The sequence below is a fragment of the Camelina sativa genome, chromosome 20 (assembly GCF_000633955.1).
Source record: "Camelina sativa cultivar DH55 chromosome 20, Cs, whole genome shotgun sequence".
In the NCBI taxonomy this organism is placed as follows: Eukaryota; Viridiplantae; Streptophyta; class Magnoliopsida; order Brassicales; family Brassicaceae; genus Camelina; species Camelina sativa.
Window position 1 is genome coordinate 14,566,354 of NC_025704.1, and position 17,179 is coordinate 14,583,532.

The 17,179-nt window shown below is 34.7% G+C and overlaps 2 protein-coding genes across 4 annotated transcripts in view; both read right to left on the reverse strand.

Moving 5' to 3' along the window:
* LOC104770815 (calcineurin B-like protein 4) overlaps positions 1–3,087 on the reverse strand; it is a 5,380-nt gene extending 2,293 nt beyond the window's left edge. Inside the window, exon 1 of the mRNA XM_010495269.2 lies at positions 2,799–3,087. The gene's annotated coding sequence lies outside the window, so the exon portion shown is untranslated. The remainder of the gene's footprint in view (positions 1–2,798) is intronic.
* On the reverse strand, positions 6,149–16,980 carry LOC104770816. 3 transcript variants are annotated; one of them, XM_019241679.1, is made up of 38 exons: positions 16,876–16,980; positions 16,205–16,537; positions 16,065–16,097; positions 15,891–15,977; positions 14,721–14,776; positions 14,563–14,646; positions 14,375–14,447; positions 14,234–14,289; positions 14,053–14,161; positions 13,901–13,969; positions 13,529–13,615; positions 13,388–13,438; positions 13,180–13,297; positions 12,753–12,808; positions 12,550–12,660; positions 12,309–12,387; positions 12,183–12,217; positions 12,033–12,108; positions 11,766–11,954; positions 11,403–11,561; positions 11,300–11,321; positions 11,090–11,204; positions 10,892–11,008; positions 10,454–10,783; positions 10,276–10,382; positions 10,000–10,174; positions 9,742–9,850; positions 9,345–9,439; positions 9,167–9,265; positions 8,958–9,024; positions 8,785–8,870; positions 8,369–8,650; positions 8,050–8,277; positions 7,791–7,905; positions 7,330–7,546; positions 7,067–7,234; positions 6,644–6,967; positions 6,149–6,454 (listed from the first exon to the last, which is right to left on the reverse strand). In XM_019241679.1, the coding sequence occupies exons 2-38, from the start codon at positions 16,535–16,537 to the stop codon at positions 6,232–6,234; spliced, it is 4,740 nt and encodes a 1,579-aa protein (XP_019097224.1). In that variant the 5' UTR covers positions 16,876–16,980; the 3' UTR covers positions 6,149–6,231. The 3 variants fall into 3 exon arrangements, with proteins under 3 accessions (XP_019097224.1, XP_019097222.1, XP_019097223.1); XM_019241677.1 differs by lacking the exons at positions 15,891–15,977; positions 16,065–16,097; positions 16,205–16,537; positions 16,876–16,980 and adding an exon at positions 15,309–15,655 and having other exon boundaries at positions 6,150–6,454; positions 14,721–15,236; XM_019241678.1 differs by lacking the exons at positions 15,891–15,977; positions 16,065–16,097; positions 16,205–16,537; positions 16,876–16,980 and adding an exon at positions 15,258–15,653 and having other exon boundaries at positions 6,150–6,454.

Below are 17,179 nucleotides of genomic sequence, written 5' to 3' on the forward strand. Positions count from 1 at the left end.
TTTTTTTTTTTTTTTGACAAACTCAACACGAGGTTACCGTTCGTAACGAAATTCAGAATTTACGTCGAAAACGAAATAAAGAATATATCACGGGGTTTACATGTACACGCCATAGTAAACACTAGCGTATGCCCAAGTTTATGTATGTCTGTGTATATGTATTATTAGAATATCATTAAAACCATCGTGAATTCGTGATAATCTCTAGCAGAATTTATCAAATCTGAAAACTTTTTAGAGTCTGACAAAAAAAACTGATATTTAAAGGTTTGATAAAGACGTTTGTGCAAATTTATTTTAGTAATATACAAAAGAAGTCGACGGCTATATACGGACGATTATGTCATTGGTTTATAGTTTAAAAAGTAATAAAATGCACAAGATGTAGTTGGCCAAGTTACCCATTATAATAAAGATAGTTGTACTGTAGCTTTCACAACAGCTACATTAGGCTCTCCCCATACATTATTCATTCACCGAAATAGCCAAAAACTAGAACGAAAACAGCCTTTGCCTTGTTTAATCTATAATTTAGTAATGATTCAAATAAACAAAATGATAACCAAAAGTCATATAACTATATAAGTCGTAGAAGATGCTAGGCAACTCGCCGTAATAGCCAAGATAATCAATGACGTATGTCTAAGGTGTACAGATAAGAGAGAGATTTGTTTAGTCCTACTTATTATATTCCTAATAACAGAGATAACTTATCAAAGTCTACTATGATATATGTATATGTATAGATAACGCATAAATCCAAATACCGGATCAAATCTTAATCGATGTTGCTCCACGTATACGTGTGCATGAATCAGTCAATGTTGTTCTAGTAAATAGCTATTTTTTAAATAAATCTGCACCTATATTTGTCCAACACGATCACAAGAACACATTCAAGCGACCAAAAGCGTTTAAAGATCTCTAGAGGTAGCAAAATGGATTTTTGACGAATATGAATAGAGAAGAGTTCCAATCTGAGCGGACCCCGTTTATGCAATAATACAAAGTGATACTTTATTGAAAATCACGAGTATGAGACAACTTTTTGTTGCTTTATTCAATAATTGTAGGAAATTGTATGCGTTTCATCAAAATGTTAAAACGAAAGTGGCTTAGAGCCTTGTTTTAAAAATCGCTAGGTCCATCCTTACCGTTTCGATTAATGACTAATTCACACCTATCATTGATTATCTAATTATACTTGTGTAATTTGATTATAATCCGTCTACTCCGAATACTTCCCACTTGATGAATATACTAATTAGTTTTGGAGCCAAATATAGATCAACCTTTTTTCTGTTATTAAGACATTTAAATTAAGAATTTGTGATGTTTTACAATAACCAATGCACAAATTTTTAATAAAAATCATAAAATTTTATTTTAAAATTATGTTTTTATGTGTTTACCGTAATATTAAAGATAATACTATAGTTTTATATTTTATTTGATTTTTTCTTTTAACGTAAATAGAATTATATATATATTTAGTCTTATATATATATTTAATTAATTATATAAAATAATCTTAAAACTGGTTCCCGATTAATCCCTATTTAATCTTCGATTTTCTTGCTATGCGCTAGGCCTACCTCAACCACCCGACTAAAACAGAGGTTTAGAGTATATTTATGATTTTTTTTTTCTTTTTAAAGTATATTTATGATTTTTTTTTCTTTTTAGAGTAGATTTATGATTTATCCAAGTGAAGTCGTTTTTTTTATATATAACCATATACACAAAAGCCGGTCCGCGATCCATATGCAAGCAAAGCTTGGACCTGGAACCTCAAATCTAGTAATTATTTTCAAGGCTAAAATAACAAAAGAACCATCCATTAGTAACATACAGTATATAACTATATATGCCTAAATGGAGGTGGTGGTGTAGACTGTAGACTGTGTAAGAGATTTTCTATCACAATTTTTTTAATGTAAATAATTAATTAAAAAGAAAAAATTCGGACAATTTTGTGGGCCAAATTTTGTTTTCCTTGCTGTGGAGCCACCAAATGATCATGACCGGTTTTCATCTCGTTGTTTACAAAAAGGTTCAAGATTTTATTGCTTAAACCAAACCGGCCATGCAACAAAAAAAATGACATTTGGGGATTAATTAATTATAGGATTCTCAAGTATTTTAAATAGTCAATGATAAACAACTTGCAACTTGCAAGTATTGACTTGAAAACCAATTTTGTCATCTCCTTAACTCCTTTGACCGTAAAACACAAAAGTGTTTATCAAATCCCAAACGCAAAACTCAAAGCATGTTAAAATGGCAAAAATCTTCCGACTAGTTTTATACACCCACCCACCAAAGCTAATAAGAAGATATCCTGTGGTACAAAAGCTTGACCGCATAGTTCTACCCTCTTTAAAATGATTGTACTAACTAAACCGAATATGATCCCAATTTGGTAATCTGAAACGAACTGAAACCAAAATAAAACCACTTCCATTTGGAATATAAATGGAAACTAGACACTCAATATAGCCGGTTTGGTTTGGTTGTTTTTTAAATAAAAAAAACATTTAACCGAATTACGCTAAATCTTGTAAGTTGTTGTAACTAGATTCCTTAAGAACAGGACATATTTTGAACCTTTTATTGAAGAAAAACTCAAGAGGGGATAATCTTTTATTATGTCACCAAACAAAAAGCCATTGGAAAGATAAGAAAGATTGTCCCAGCAATTTGGCAAGATATAGCAAGAAAGCTGCATTTGGGCAGAGGGTGGGGATCGAAGAAACAAAGATAAAAATAGAATAAATAAAAAAAAAAGCAGGACTAACCTGAGAAATGTGTGAATCTCTCGGTCTCTGTCTCTGTTCTTGATTGTATACGCCTCTTCACTTCTCTCAAATCTTGAATAATAATAATAATAGTTATGTGTGTGGGGGTAGGAAGGATGATGAAATTGAAAAGGGGCAAAATGAGAGCTTATTAAATAGAGAAGACGAGCTTCCCAACATCGGTTTGGTTTTGTGTCCATCCATGCGCTGATACGCAGATGGATCGCGATGTTATGTCGGTTTCTCTATATTTTGTTTTTTTAGTAATTTTTTTTTCTATAACTAGTATAGTATAATGTTGTTATTGTTGTAGTACGAATATAAATTATTGTTGTTGTGAATTATAAATTATTGTTTCCTCAACCTTTCCGTTTATGACAAAAAATTTAACTATTTTTGAAGCCCCACGAGTCCTCCTTACCACACTTTTTATTTTCTTATTGACAGATAATCAGATGACAGAAACAATTTTCTTATTTTACAGAAACAATTTTTTTTATAACATAAACAGAAATGTTGTTATTTTAAAATATGTCATCTGAAGTTTTAATAATTTTCTGAAGCACCATATTGTTATTATATTGTTATTATATATTGTTATTATAATATACTAGATGAGGAGCCGCCCGATGTGCGGGCTTAAAATTTAATAAATTATATTAAAATTTGTTGTACGTTATTTATAAATTTTATTTTTGTTACAATAAACTGATTTATATCCATTTACAAATTTTTTTTATATGTTACCATTAAAAGTATATTTTTTTTACAGCTAAATATACTCTATGTTTCAAATATATTCACATACCTATAAAATGTCTGTATGAACACATTAAGCCAACTATTTTATTTTCACTTCTGCATAGTTTTTTAATTACTAAAATTGTTAGCTCAAAAAATGTTTTGAAAAAAAAATATATTACATAATATACTAATCAATTATGTATTATCACAATAGTGTATGACCACTACAGAGAAAACTTCGACTCTGCCCCTATCTTTTATGTAGAGAACCTTACATCCAACCTCCTCCACCATGGAGAGAACCTTGGCTCTGCCTTCCTCACCTGGGGAGATAACCTTGCGTCAAACCTCCTCCACCTTCCTCCATTGGGGAGATAACCTTGTTTTCAACCTTCTACACCATAGATAGAACCTCGGCTCTGCCCTCCTCCTGTGTGAAGAGAACATGTTCACGTCTTTTTGTTATCTCAAAATGGCTTGCTCCGACAACCAATGAAAGTAAAAATCTTTTTCTAACGTGACAAAATTTTTTTGATAGTAACTAATGTTAAATTTCCCAATGTATTCGTGGAAGTGTCTTTAACACACTATGATGTAGTCTCTGTCTCTGTAACGCCTCAACCGCCACCTTGCTTAGTGAGTCCATGTCCACTCTCAGTCTATGGGCTCACCTTCCTAAGTGAGCCCTACACCTATTTCTGGCTCGTGGACCCACCCATATTTGATGGCCGGTTTGTTACGTCTGGGAGGTCATCCATTTATTCATGTGGTTTGTCCTCACTTGCACAGTTCCGACAATCATTTCCAGGAAGGTCACCTATCATGAAATTTTCTCAGGACCCTTGACCAAAAAAATAAGTGCATTTTGGTGACATATGTAGCCAAAATCAATTTCTTATAAACCTTTCCACAAATCAGGGTGTCACAGTCTTTGAGCTCCTATGGATCTATCAACAATGATTTATGTTTTTTCAATCTATTTATCTATTTGTTGTAAGCTTGTGTTTGATTAGCCTATTTTTTGGGTCAGCATATTAATCTTACTTATTTCCAACTGAAAAAGGAGAAAGTAAGAGAAAATTTTGGTTTAAAAATATAACAAAAATTTACCTTCTCATTAAAAAAAATCTCAACTAAACAAAGTTGAAAGCAGTGTTTTTGAATAACTTAAAACTAAAAATAATTAAATAATATTATAATATATATTTATATAATCTTCTTATAATTATTTAATAAAACTTTGTATTTTTTTATAAATTCTGTAAGATAATTATCTTTTTACATTATTAATATTTTTTAAACAAAATATTTTATTTTTATGATAATTAAATTCTTCTTATTAAATATTAACTTTTACACATGTCAAAATCTGAGATGGATAACTTGACACATGTCAAAATCCTTTTAATGACTAATTTTCAAAACCCAACTTTATATAATAAGATATATATATATATATATAATATCAAAAAGCTTTACAAATGATTGATAATTACTTTATACATGTCTTTTTGTAATAGTTATTATGTTTTTGAATTATAGAAAATAACTAATATGTTTATGTAACCAATGGTAGGAAAATTAAAATAACTTTGTGAACTATAATATGTAAATTCAGATGTCTTACATTCTTCGACTTAAATCGTTTCATAACAATCAAAACATCAATAAAATAATTTAGAGGATTTTGAATTTGCTATGAGTCTACTATTATAGACTTATAGTAACCACATTCTACAATAGACACAGCTTTTATAAACTTGTCAACTCATACCCGTCCTACAATGAGAGCTTTGGCTCGAATTCACATCCCTACTCTTGCCTAACATTTCTGATTAAACTACATGTGCCTAACCTTTATAGCTTTTTTCATGGTCGACTTTTCTTTGTTTTTCTTAACCATATAGTTTTATTTTTTGTCTCAGTTTAAGTAGAGAATATTGTTTGAATGGTGCCGGTCAGAACGAACAAAATCCGTCAGAGGTTTAATCTATCTACCTTAAAAATAAGGCGAACAATAAATCGTGCAGAATAACTTTATTTATACATAAAACGATTAGCAGTTGATTCACGGTAGTTTTTTTTTATTTTCTTTGGACTGTACCATTGCAAATTGTACTTGATGTGTAAATAAAAAATAGTCTAATCTACATACAGATTTGTCCGTCCTAACCAATATCACCATTCATCCTATATATATCATTTAAAGTCGACCCATCTTTTCACTAATCAAAAAAAGAAAAAATCACGTTGTAAAATTGATAAATCGTCCCCTATTTCATATATACGTCTCTTCCCTTTTTTATTTACCATCAATCTTTCTTTTCTTGTCGGTTGGATTGATGGGTTTGTTATGATGTAAAACCGAGCAATACAAAGTTGGGTTTGCTATAATGATCGTTTCTTTTTTTAACATGGTTTTGCTATCATCATGGTTATAAAAGAAATATTCTATCTATGTGGCTATTTTCTTATACATACGTTTGTTTCGGTTCTGAATATCTGTATATTAAAAAGATCATAGCAGCAAAATATTATAAAACAAAATCAGAAAATAATTTTGAAAAAGAATTGGTGAACATAAATAAATCTTCAGAACAAAAGTGACTACTTATTATAATCACCAAAAAAAAAACCGATTAACCAACAGGTAACATCACTGTTTGAATCGTTTTAGGTTCAGTTTAACTCATAACTCATGGGGCAGAGTCTGGATTAGCTCTAAAGAGTTCGTTGCATTGTGATAAGCTTCATTTGTTTTCTTCATTTTTTTGTCTAACTTACTCAATGAGCACTTCTCCTCCTCTATCTTCTTCGCTGCCATTCTCACTCTGTCTCTTGCTGCTTCCAATTTTCTCAGCTTCTCTTCTTCATTCTCTGTTACTGTGATCGGGAAATGAATTTCCGGTTTGCTGATCCAAAAACCAAAGATCATATCAACAGCAGTTACATATCAAGGCTTAGAATAAAACTCAAAAGCTAGACAAAAAGAAGAAACGAAGATAAATTTGGAAATTTATAAGCTCCCTGTCAAGTTTTGAGCATTACAGTTTAAATGCAAAAACTGAAATGGATATAAGGATCAAGAGAAAGTCATGTACCTGCACCCGGAATATATGAATCCGTTTCCTTTTGCGATAAAACCATCTAAAGAAACTGCACCACCACCATTGATGTGTGGAAGAGCTGCTTCAACTTGCTTTTGAGTCTCATATACCTGTAAATTCCCAAAGAGATGGTAGAACAACGTCTCTCTAAGCCCGTATCCTGAGTATGTTTGTATACAGAGCTCCACTGGATCCAAATCAATCATGTTCACGGCATAGCCTTTGAAACCCGGTATGGGATCTCCATCGGACAGCTTCGGGTCATCCATGGCTAATTTCTTCTGAGGATCGTTTTCCAAAAGCCCATCCTTCCAAGGTCTGCATGGTTGGTATCCAAAAGTTGAAAAGATCACCAAAAAACTTTTATGATTCATTCAGAAACGATTTTAAGCAGCTATCCAAAAGTTGAAAGAATACCTAATTGCATCAAGACATAGAACATGAAACCGATGATTGGTTATAGATCTTCCAAGTCTAACAGCTTCAGATTGAAGCCTGCGATACTCAGCACTACTCGAGCCACATTGTGCCGATTTGCATACCAAAGAGAGCATCAAGTCTTCTCCCAAATATTCAGACAACACCCTGTCATACCATATAACTTCAGATACAAAAGTTTTGACCCAAGTGTAGAGTGTAGACACTATGATCAGTAAACTATGGCGATAAATTGATTTCACCTGCTAAGGGAGGTGGAGGCAACTGAACCAAGAATAGCTACAAGGCCAAACAATCCTTTCTTTGACAGAAGCAGTGACTGCGGAGGGGCACCCTTTCTGTACAAATAACAGAAAACCGATGCTGCAGTGTCAGGATGCTTCTCTTCGATTTGTTTCATCATTGATTCTTTTGTGGATAGGCATTCTGGGAACGTAGCACCGAGATGTTCCAGAGAAGCTGTGATAAAGGCAACATGAACAGGTAAGAATTGTCGGTTTGTGCTACCATTTGCCATTCTTTTGTCTCAGAAAATTATTGAAATTCTAATAACGATTTTGTGAAACTCTTAAATTAAGCTTTAAGTGTTTTCAGAACAAAAAGATGAGGGCAGTTCAGTAAACATCAATGCAACTTGAATCCCCCGATCATAGTTATCAAACTTTTGCAACTTCAGTCTGATCTAAACCAAGATAATAGTTACCTTGCAAGGTATTAAACTCTTCCTTAGCCTGGTTTAGTTCAGCTTCCAAACATTTTAGACGCTCATCTACTTCCACTCTGTGTTCACTGTATCTAATGAGTTTTTCTTTTAAGCTCTGCAGGAAAAGGGGAGTATTTTCAAATTGAGATGTTAACTCGGAATACAAAAGTTAGATCATTCTAGATTTTTTTTTGCTTTTACTAAGGCATAAATGAAACGTAAAGATCAATATTTGTGGCTCAAATGGTGATGGCCATACCTCAGTGAACTGTGCCATATCCATCAGGCCAGTTTGGCTACCGAGAGTCGATGACGATGCCTTAATGTTCAAAACTCTAAACTGTGAACATGGAGTTTGTCCAGTTGGAGCCACCGATGAATTTGTGGTTGAAGCCATCTTTGATTGAGGTGTGAAACTCATCCTTGGATAAGGTGTAGAACACCCAATCTCATCTCTTTCAAATGTTTGAGCAGGCGTTAGCTGAATCTGTAAATTAAGAGGACATGTTCTCAACAACCTGCAGTTTCTACTCATGGTAAAAACATATTGTAAGATAACCCAGTCCACAAATTTCTACCTTTAAGCTCATATGAATCTCGCGAAATCGAGAATGGAAAACCCTAAGAGAAAAGTCACCCTCGCTCTCAGGTAGGGGAAGTGTAGGAACTTTGCAGAACCCGTGAACAAATGCATATTTGACTTCACTCTCAACACTGCTTGAATCAGATTCAGTGCTCATGGTATGAAAATATCCAGAATTTTCATCATGATGGATACTAGTATCAATAACACCATCTGAATCCGTCACTTTGAACTTGAGGTTTGTAAGATTTGTACCAGCAGTACAGCAGTCGGGCAGCTGATCAAAACAATCAATTTCAGAATGAGAAAGGATTAAAAAACATGAGAAATGTGTAGGGACTGAAGATGAAAGACAGAACTCAGAACAGGAGAAACGCATTGAAACAATCAACCTATTTTACGGATACTTACCTTTGTTAAGAGCCTGAGCTCTCGTTTCTCAATTATAGACTCTTTCTTGAAGATCTCATCAATACCAGACATAACCGAGAGTGATACTACACAGAAAAAGCAAAAAAAATACATTAGACAATTAGAAGATATTTTTTGTTACATCTTACAAAAGAATGGTGGGCAGATGTTACTAGATTTCCCATAGCCGGCCGTTACTTGGAGAATTCCTGACAGATCAACGCAGCCAAAACTATCAACCTATGACATGATCAATGAGCTTAAAGAGTGAATAGAACATTTGTCAATACACAGTCACCAAACAGACCAATGAACTAGAAACTACGCTTATAATATGGTATCCTAGAGTGTTGGTTATTCTAAGAAAATAAGCTACTCGCACCTTTTGGTTTAAGCCCATCGAGTCTTTGATGCAATAGCCCTCAGTACAAATCTGAACATTAGTCCCTTCTGCAACATGGTTATTGTATCCATCAAACACCTGCATGAAAAATAATTGTACTCAGTGGAATGATTCACTACGTAACACTTAAAATGTATAGAACTTTTATTACATATACCTCCAAGATATAATTTTGAACAGTAGAATCTGGAAGCAAATTTTCCAAAGCCTCTGGATACATCTCAACAACACGCTTCATAGGCCCAGGTTTAACTGGAATATGAAAAGATTGTGAACTAAATAATCATTCTACACAAAAGTACTCTTACTAAATCAGGTTAGTTTGTATCTCAAAACACTTCCTACTGTTGTCAATTTTCTCAGTTCCATAAACAAAGTCAAATTTACAAAAAGGTCATTTAGTTGGAGTAACATTACTGATCGATACACTCCCAGATCTTATTTTGTTCCACGTTTAAGTGTATATTGATACTCCTTCCCGTATCTTACTACAAGATTTTGTAGCACAGACATATAAAGACTGCTACAATACAAAATTAGAGCATTAGGCTTACTTTTACAAGCAACTGAGACGGAAAATGGTTCGTCCTTTGAGCATATCATTAAGGTTGCATCATAATCTGGCCTGATCTGATCTAACCCATTAGTCTCAACGAGCATATTCTGCATTAGTTTCAGAAAATTAGACTTTGCCAGAAATTCAACAGCCATCAAAGGTCTTCTTCAGCAGCCACTAGGAGCCTAATTTGGTATCTAACCCTCTCTCGATAACAAAAATAGTCATAACATTAGTGCTTGAAGATGTTAAATACCTCGACTTTGAGAATTCCATCATCTACCAGGTTGGCCTCAATCATTTCAATCTTTCTTTCGAATCCGGGGCTGGCTTTCAGTTCAACTTCCAGAGTTGGAACAGAAGTGAATGGTATCTGATTTTCATATTCATCAAAGCAAGCGATAGAGCAAGGAGGAAGTGAAGAACCCACCCTGTAGACACACCATTATATTGATTAAATTTGAGATCGTAAGTGCAGGAATAAGAGAAAGGTCACATGTGTGTTCCGTTCTGAAGAATATAAAAGTCTTACTGAACATTATACTGCTCCGTGAACTCAAGATTAGAAGCAAGTTTCCAACTTCCCACCTTCGAAGACGGTTCAACAACCACCTTTTTCTTAGCAGTAATCGATTTTCCCTGAAAGGAAAGTGTTCGAAAATTTGGTTCGAGAAACTTAAATGGCAGATAAAGATTATAGCATCACTTACAATAGAGAAACAAAAGTTGTAAATGCCAGCTTTATTGAACATGTCGGGGTGCTTTGACTCAAGTGGAAAGATGTAGAGACCTTGAAACCCCTTAAAGGATGTAGGAAAACAGTGATCTGAATACAAAATTTTGGTATTCATATCCCTTGATTTTATATTCGTATCTTGAAATTCTACTTCCATGAGCATGTCTCCATCCATCTTCACAATATGTTTCTGATCCAACCTTTTCGACACTTTTGAAGATGTGAAGCTAGCAGGTCGAACAACTGCAACAATCTGTTTCGGGGGAGTTTCTCCAGCACGCACTGAATCACCAAATGATGATTCCTATGGCATGTTCATAAATAAAACGTTATCTGGAAGTTAATGATACTATAACAGCAAACCCTATTACTATATCAGACTCATTTTTAGTAAGAAAAGAAACGTTCCTACCCCATCAATGTTCAATGCTCTGCAATCTTTCTCATCCAGCAAATCAATTCTCGATGGATCCTTTTCCCGTTGCTTCCCAATTTTCCTATTCCACTCAATTTCATCTAAAGGTAGACACTGTTCAAAAACATCCTTTAGAGTGAAGTTAAGAGAGTATGCAAAGAAAAAGAATATGATTTAAGGGTTCAGCAGTTTGACCATTCCAGAGTCAATAATACTGATTGGAAAAGATGAAGAACTTCGTAGTTCCAATCTTGAAACTTCTTTAGTCATTGAAAGAATGCATCCCTCATCTTCAGAGTAATTGATTTGCCTAGATCAAATATTCAGATTCAGAATACAAGAATTGGAGATAGTGAACTCTTCTAGTATTCAGAACTAGTTAAATTGAAAAAAAAAAAAAATCACCTGCATATAATCCGGGCATCACCTGCTCATAAACCACATAGAGACAGATCAATTCAACATTGTTCTAGTATGTAGTTAAAATTATAGTTGAGAAGGTACTTACCGCCTGCTTCGTCGTCGAAACCTTCAACGAGAAAATAGTCAATTGTCGCATAGACATCATTCTTGTGAACCCCTCCACATGCACCTTTCAGAATCCTGATCTTCTGTCCACGCTTCCATGACATCCCTTTTCTCTTCATAATACTGTGCACCCTCACAGCTAGAATTCAAAAGCATTGCAGTTACAAATAATTTTATATAAGGAATAAAGAAAAGATGACAATATTATCACTACAGATATCATGAAGCTTTTACAGCAGATTTCTGGCTATTCATTGGAAATATTTGAAAATGGTTATACCAAACAATTATTTTTTATCTTAATGAAGGCATTAGGCATGCATGGTCGTTTGCAGCTGCATACCTTCACAATCAGGCGAAATGCGAAGAGCTTTGTTATTCAAGGAATCAAAAATAACGACTGCGTCGTCTTCCCCTGACGCCTCTTCTTCATCATAAGTCTTATGCATCTCAAGAACCCAAGTCTTATAATCCTGGTCCACTTGCCCAAGTACTAAAGATTTTCCTTCTCTATGTAGCACAAAACTGACATCTGTAAAAACATAGAATTAAATGTATTTGAGATACAAGAAAAAGAGCAAACTAAGATTTCAAATGGGTTTAAACTAACCGTTATCCTTCTCCTTTGATTTACTACCAAAGTTTTTCAGAGCCAAAGTGAAGGGGCTTTGACTTGCAAGATCGGTCTGCAAAAACATGTTTAATAATCATGTAAAATTGTACTAATAAGATTAACGAATCAAGGTTAATGTTAGCTCACTTTTGAAGGCGTTGGGCTAAAACCAGCATCCAAATCTGTAACCACCAAAGAGTGCACATGAAACATGCTCGGATAGAACAATTTCAAACAGATAAATATACAATTGACTAGTGCGAGGCATCATACCGACGAAGCATATCACTCTTTGACACGATTTCTGCAAAGTAGTGGCTCTGTCCCCCTTTTCCATAAACGGAATTGATGCCTACATAGTTATTGGAAACAGAAGCAAGGATTCACCCACAGTCATAACCTTTTTAAATCCTTGACGCACTAAAAATAGTCAAACATCATTCAAAACATTCTCTGGTAACAGAACTGTGAATACTCCAGGAAGAAAAACTAATGGTGAACAAAGAAGACCAACCCAAGATACTTCTGGGAGTAGACGACCAAGTCTTCGTACATAAAGACGACTTAAAGTTTTGAAGCTTTCCAGAATAATAGTACTGCTCTCTTTGTAAATACTCTCTTTTTCCTGTCACATACATAGTTCAGAACTTGAAGTGTTCAGTTTCAAGAAAGGTAAACCGATGGTCAAGTTCGCTTCTTAGGAAAGGATCGTCATACCCGTATGATTGGAAGATAAGCAAACTTGAGGCGAGCGTTTGCCTCCTGGAATGACCCTGTATGAAAAAAAATATTGTCAAGACTCCAAACGATATGATCAATATTCTGGATTCTAATTCAGCGTTCTACAGAAAAGTATATTGAACCCTAGTTTCAATATCTCCATGTAAGTTACATTAGCTTTGAGAATTCCGATATAAAGTATGTTACTCATCTGTTTCTATATCTCTATGTAAGTTAGACTCACAACTGCAATTTTGTTTACGAGGGCATAAACTTTTGTAAATCCAATCATATCTGTTCTTTTGAAAATATCTAATCATATTTTCAGATAGATAGCTCTGGCTGTTTGCTACCAAATACTGGAGCAAAAGCAGCCAGACCCTTAACTGAAATGAAGCATCTTGAACTGTTAAAGGGTTGATACCTTTTGTTTTTTCACCGTGAACGAATCGAATCTGAAACCAAAATTCTCGACCCTTGGAGTTTAGGTTGGTAGTGGCAACCTCTCCACCTACTGTCTCAGCTAAATCATATCCATTGACCTGGACAACGACCAAGGAAATTAGAAAAAGGTTGAAACTAAGAGCACTAATACTGCCTAACCCCAAACATCTTTAGAAATAATGACACACCTGAAACTCTACAGGCCTTTCAGTCCTCCCAGTTTTAGAGATTTCATCACACTACAGGTTGACAAAAAAAAATGAAACTTCCGACAAAGAAACACCATAAAAGGATCACCACATCTTGTATTAATATTAGCCAACGAAAACCTGAATGTAAGGAAAGTATATATCCTTAAGTCTGCACTGAAGTTGATCTATTTCTGGCATTTTACATTCGGATTCAAATATCTCAACCTGTAAATAAAACAGAATAGCAGTTTTAGATAAACAGATACATAATACAACTTGCTGATTCATGAAACCAGAGGAGCATAGATTAAGGTCACAAAGTGGACAGATTGTTATAGGATTCTAGAACAGCACAAAAAACTTTAACTTATGCACAATCTTGTCATTACAGCATAATTCTTTAATAAAAAGGTATCACTGCAGGATATGAATAAACAAACATGGAGAATATATTTGTGAACAGAGATAAACTCAAGAAATCCAAGTAGCAACATAACATAAGTCGTGTACCTTTGTGAAGCTTCCATGAGGTGATAACTTGAATTCCTCCTCTAGAGGATCCCTCATTCCACCATCAACCTTTCACATTTTTAAAATCCACCATTTAATGACATAGACTATGACAAGCAGTAAACGATGATATATTATGAATGTATTATCACCTTCCAGTTTTTTCCCAAGATAGAACGATTGTCAATCAAAGCTTCTCGATTGAGTTGCAAGGTGAATACTTTCTTAGACTGTTTCGTCTTTGAAGACACCAAAGTACGCCTAACCATAGAAGAGAGTTAAATGCACCCAAGGAAGGCAGACAATCATTCCTCAGATTAGTAAAATACTCACCTTCCTAAATGCATACAAGCATAAGGACCTCCATATCCAAACATCCCAAAGAATGGCTACATAGCAAAATAGAAAGACTCATGATAATTTATAAACTGCGAGCAAAAACTCTTCTAAGATTCTTGAGGCGGTGTTAAGTACCATAAGGTATGGTGGTTTGCCTCCAACAGCTTTGGATTTTTGTGACCTATGTAATGAAGCCCCTATTTTCCCCCTGCGCAGTGTTAAGAAAATGAAGACTACTTAAAGATCAAACTCGCGGTATGAACTTGAGTAAGGAAAATTTGATTGAACTGTGAAGTTACTTATATTGAACTCGATGTTCTCACCATTTATCAATAGAATTTGCGTCGCTACTGTCCATTCCAGGACCAGAATCAAAGATTGAAATTCGATCACCGAGAACATCGACACTGCAAAAGCAATTACATGAAATCAAAAGATAAAGTTCATTTGAAGTATATGACCTTTTACGACAAGAACAAACCTAATCAGTCTTCGATCTCCGGGCGAACAAGACCACACAGCTTGCAGAGAATTATCCTGTGATATAAGCCAGCAACATGAAAATTGGAGTTCATAAACAAGAAAACTAACACAGTCAAACCCAATCATATGATCCTAAAAATGTCAATCAAACTCTTATATCACAGGATGATCCAGACGACGTGGAGTTACATTTCACAAAGAAGCCAAGCAAAGATCACAACAATGAAATAACTAAACCAGCAAACTACTTTTATTCAGTTCACCAAACAACTACACCATAAAGAGAATTTGATTAACGAGAGAATCTCAGATCTAAACCCAAGCTGTTAACACAACTTCAGACTACTACAAACTCCATAGGAGTGATCCTGCACCAGACTAACACAAGAAAGACTCATACAATACTGCCAGCCTGAATATGAGATTGTCCTCATGCTGAGAATGAGGTGGCTTCTTGAGATTCGTCTTTGGAGCAGCCACAGTATACAAATTTATACTTGTAACAAACCCTCCCCTGCCAATTAGTAATCAGTACCTCCTAAGTGCATTAAAAGCTGCCGCTAATGACAACGGAATAAGTCTTCACCTCTTGGCTTATTCTCATCCATTCTCGAACACATAGTAACTCAAAAAGGCTATTTTGAGAGTCATTTCATCGAGCACCTGGAGGGTGTCTTTCATCTTGACACATGTCTTCAAGTTTTCAACCTTCTCAGGCACTATCTTCCCACACGAGTTTCAAAGACTGCTCCATTTCTCGTGCTGAGATTCGAAATCTTCTTTTGAAACTCCGAATCAGTACGCACCAACTCCTCCGAGATCCTTGACGGAGAAAGACGAACTCCAAGACCGATTTTAGAAAGACCCCAAGCCGGTTAACGAAAGAATAACGCTAAACCACGTCTAGAATACCAAATTACGGTAATTTCCTATTAAACCGTCAGCTCTCATCTAACGAACTTACCAGATTGTTGCTGAGTTGTCAAACTAGCTACAATCTACTACAAAACCCTTTACCCTAACTACAGTGATCCTGCACTAGACCTATAAAAGACTCACTTAAAAAAGTCTTTAAAGAACTTTGTATTAAGTCAATAAGAGCAAATTTTTTCACAGAACACATAAAATTGTAACAATATATTACATGCAATTTGACTGAGAAACTTACAATTAGATCCGCAAGAGCTGTCTCAAAGCTATAAGTTTGTGGTAGTTCTTTAAGCAAATCAGTATCAGGTGTTAAATCCCACATGTTCTGCAAAAAAACAAAGAACAGGAACATCACTAAACAAAGCTTAAGGAGACAATTATACATAGCAAAAACTATGTAGTAAAAACTAACCTCATACATATTAGACCCCTCTCCAGACCCATCCTGATCCAGAGATCAATCAAGGCACATAGTTATATCATAATTAGCAAAATCAACACACTAAAAAAACAGAGAAAGTAGCATAATGAAAATATTAAAAAGTAACCCACATCTAGACGTATGATATTGCACAAATCGGGCTTAAACTTTGAAAATCGAACGGTCTCTTTAATCTTTTCACCGTTAAACTCGAGATAAGATTTAGCAGCCATATTCCAATCAACCCGCTTCCTCTTCTTACCGGACAAAACACAGTTTTTCCGGGTTTTGTCATATTCATCTTTCACCAGGTTAACAAAATTCTTTTTAGGCTCAGGGTTAGTAAGTGTGAGTGTCACACTAGTGCTGTTTGGCAAAAGAACCTTGAGCCTGTAAAACTTATCTCCTCCACCATCATCATCATCTGGAAACAATCTTCTCTCGGTCGGTCTCTTCTTACTCATCTGAAATTCAAAGCACATGATTCAGAAGAGAAGATACCCATTAAAAAAAAAAAAACATGGATACGAAGCATGCATGGATTCGAGGTTTTTTTTACATTTTATTGTAAATTTTTTAAAAAAGTTTTGTGGTTTGGTAACTTTAGAAAGCAAGTACCTAAAGCTACAACATATACATCTACTAATACAAGTGCATGTAAACACCACACTTAGTAAAAAAATCTATGTAGATCGATTTGCATATAACAAGCCAAAACCGGAGAGACAACTGTTTATAGACTTTATTACAACCTTGAGATGAACAACTCTTAAGTTTTGGCAGTGAAATCAACTTCAGATACCTTAGATTTTGCAGACTGAATTAGCTTTGAGTAACCCTCCAAACGCTAGAGAGAGACAGATGAGAAGACGAAGAAGAAGAAGAAGAGTGTTGGGAAGGGGAAGAGTCAAGGAGTGAGATGAGAAATGAAGAGTCGGCAAATTTTATAATGAATATGTTTACAATAAAATACTATTGGTTATTTTATTTGGGGCTCCATTACCCAAGACGGAAGATGAATTATATACGTGTTTAGGTACTTTATCATCATCATTAGGGGATTTATACTTTTCTCTACTCACAGAAGTACGCATAGCTTTTGATAT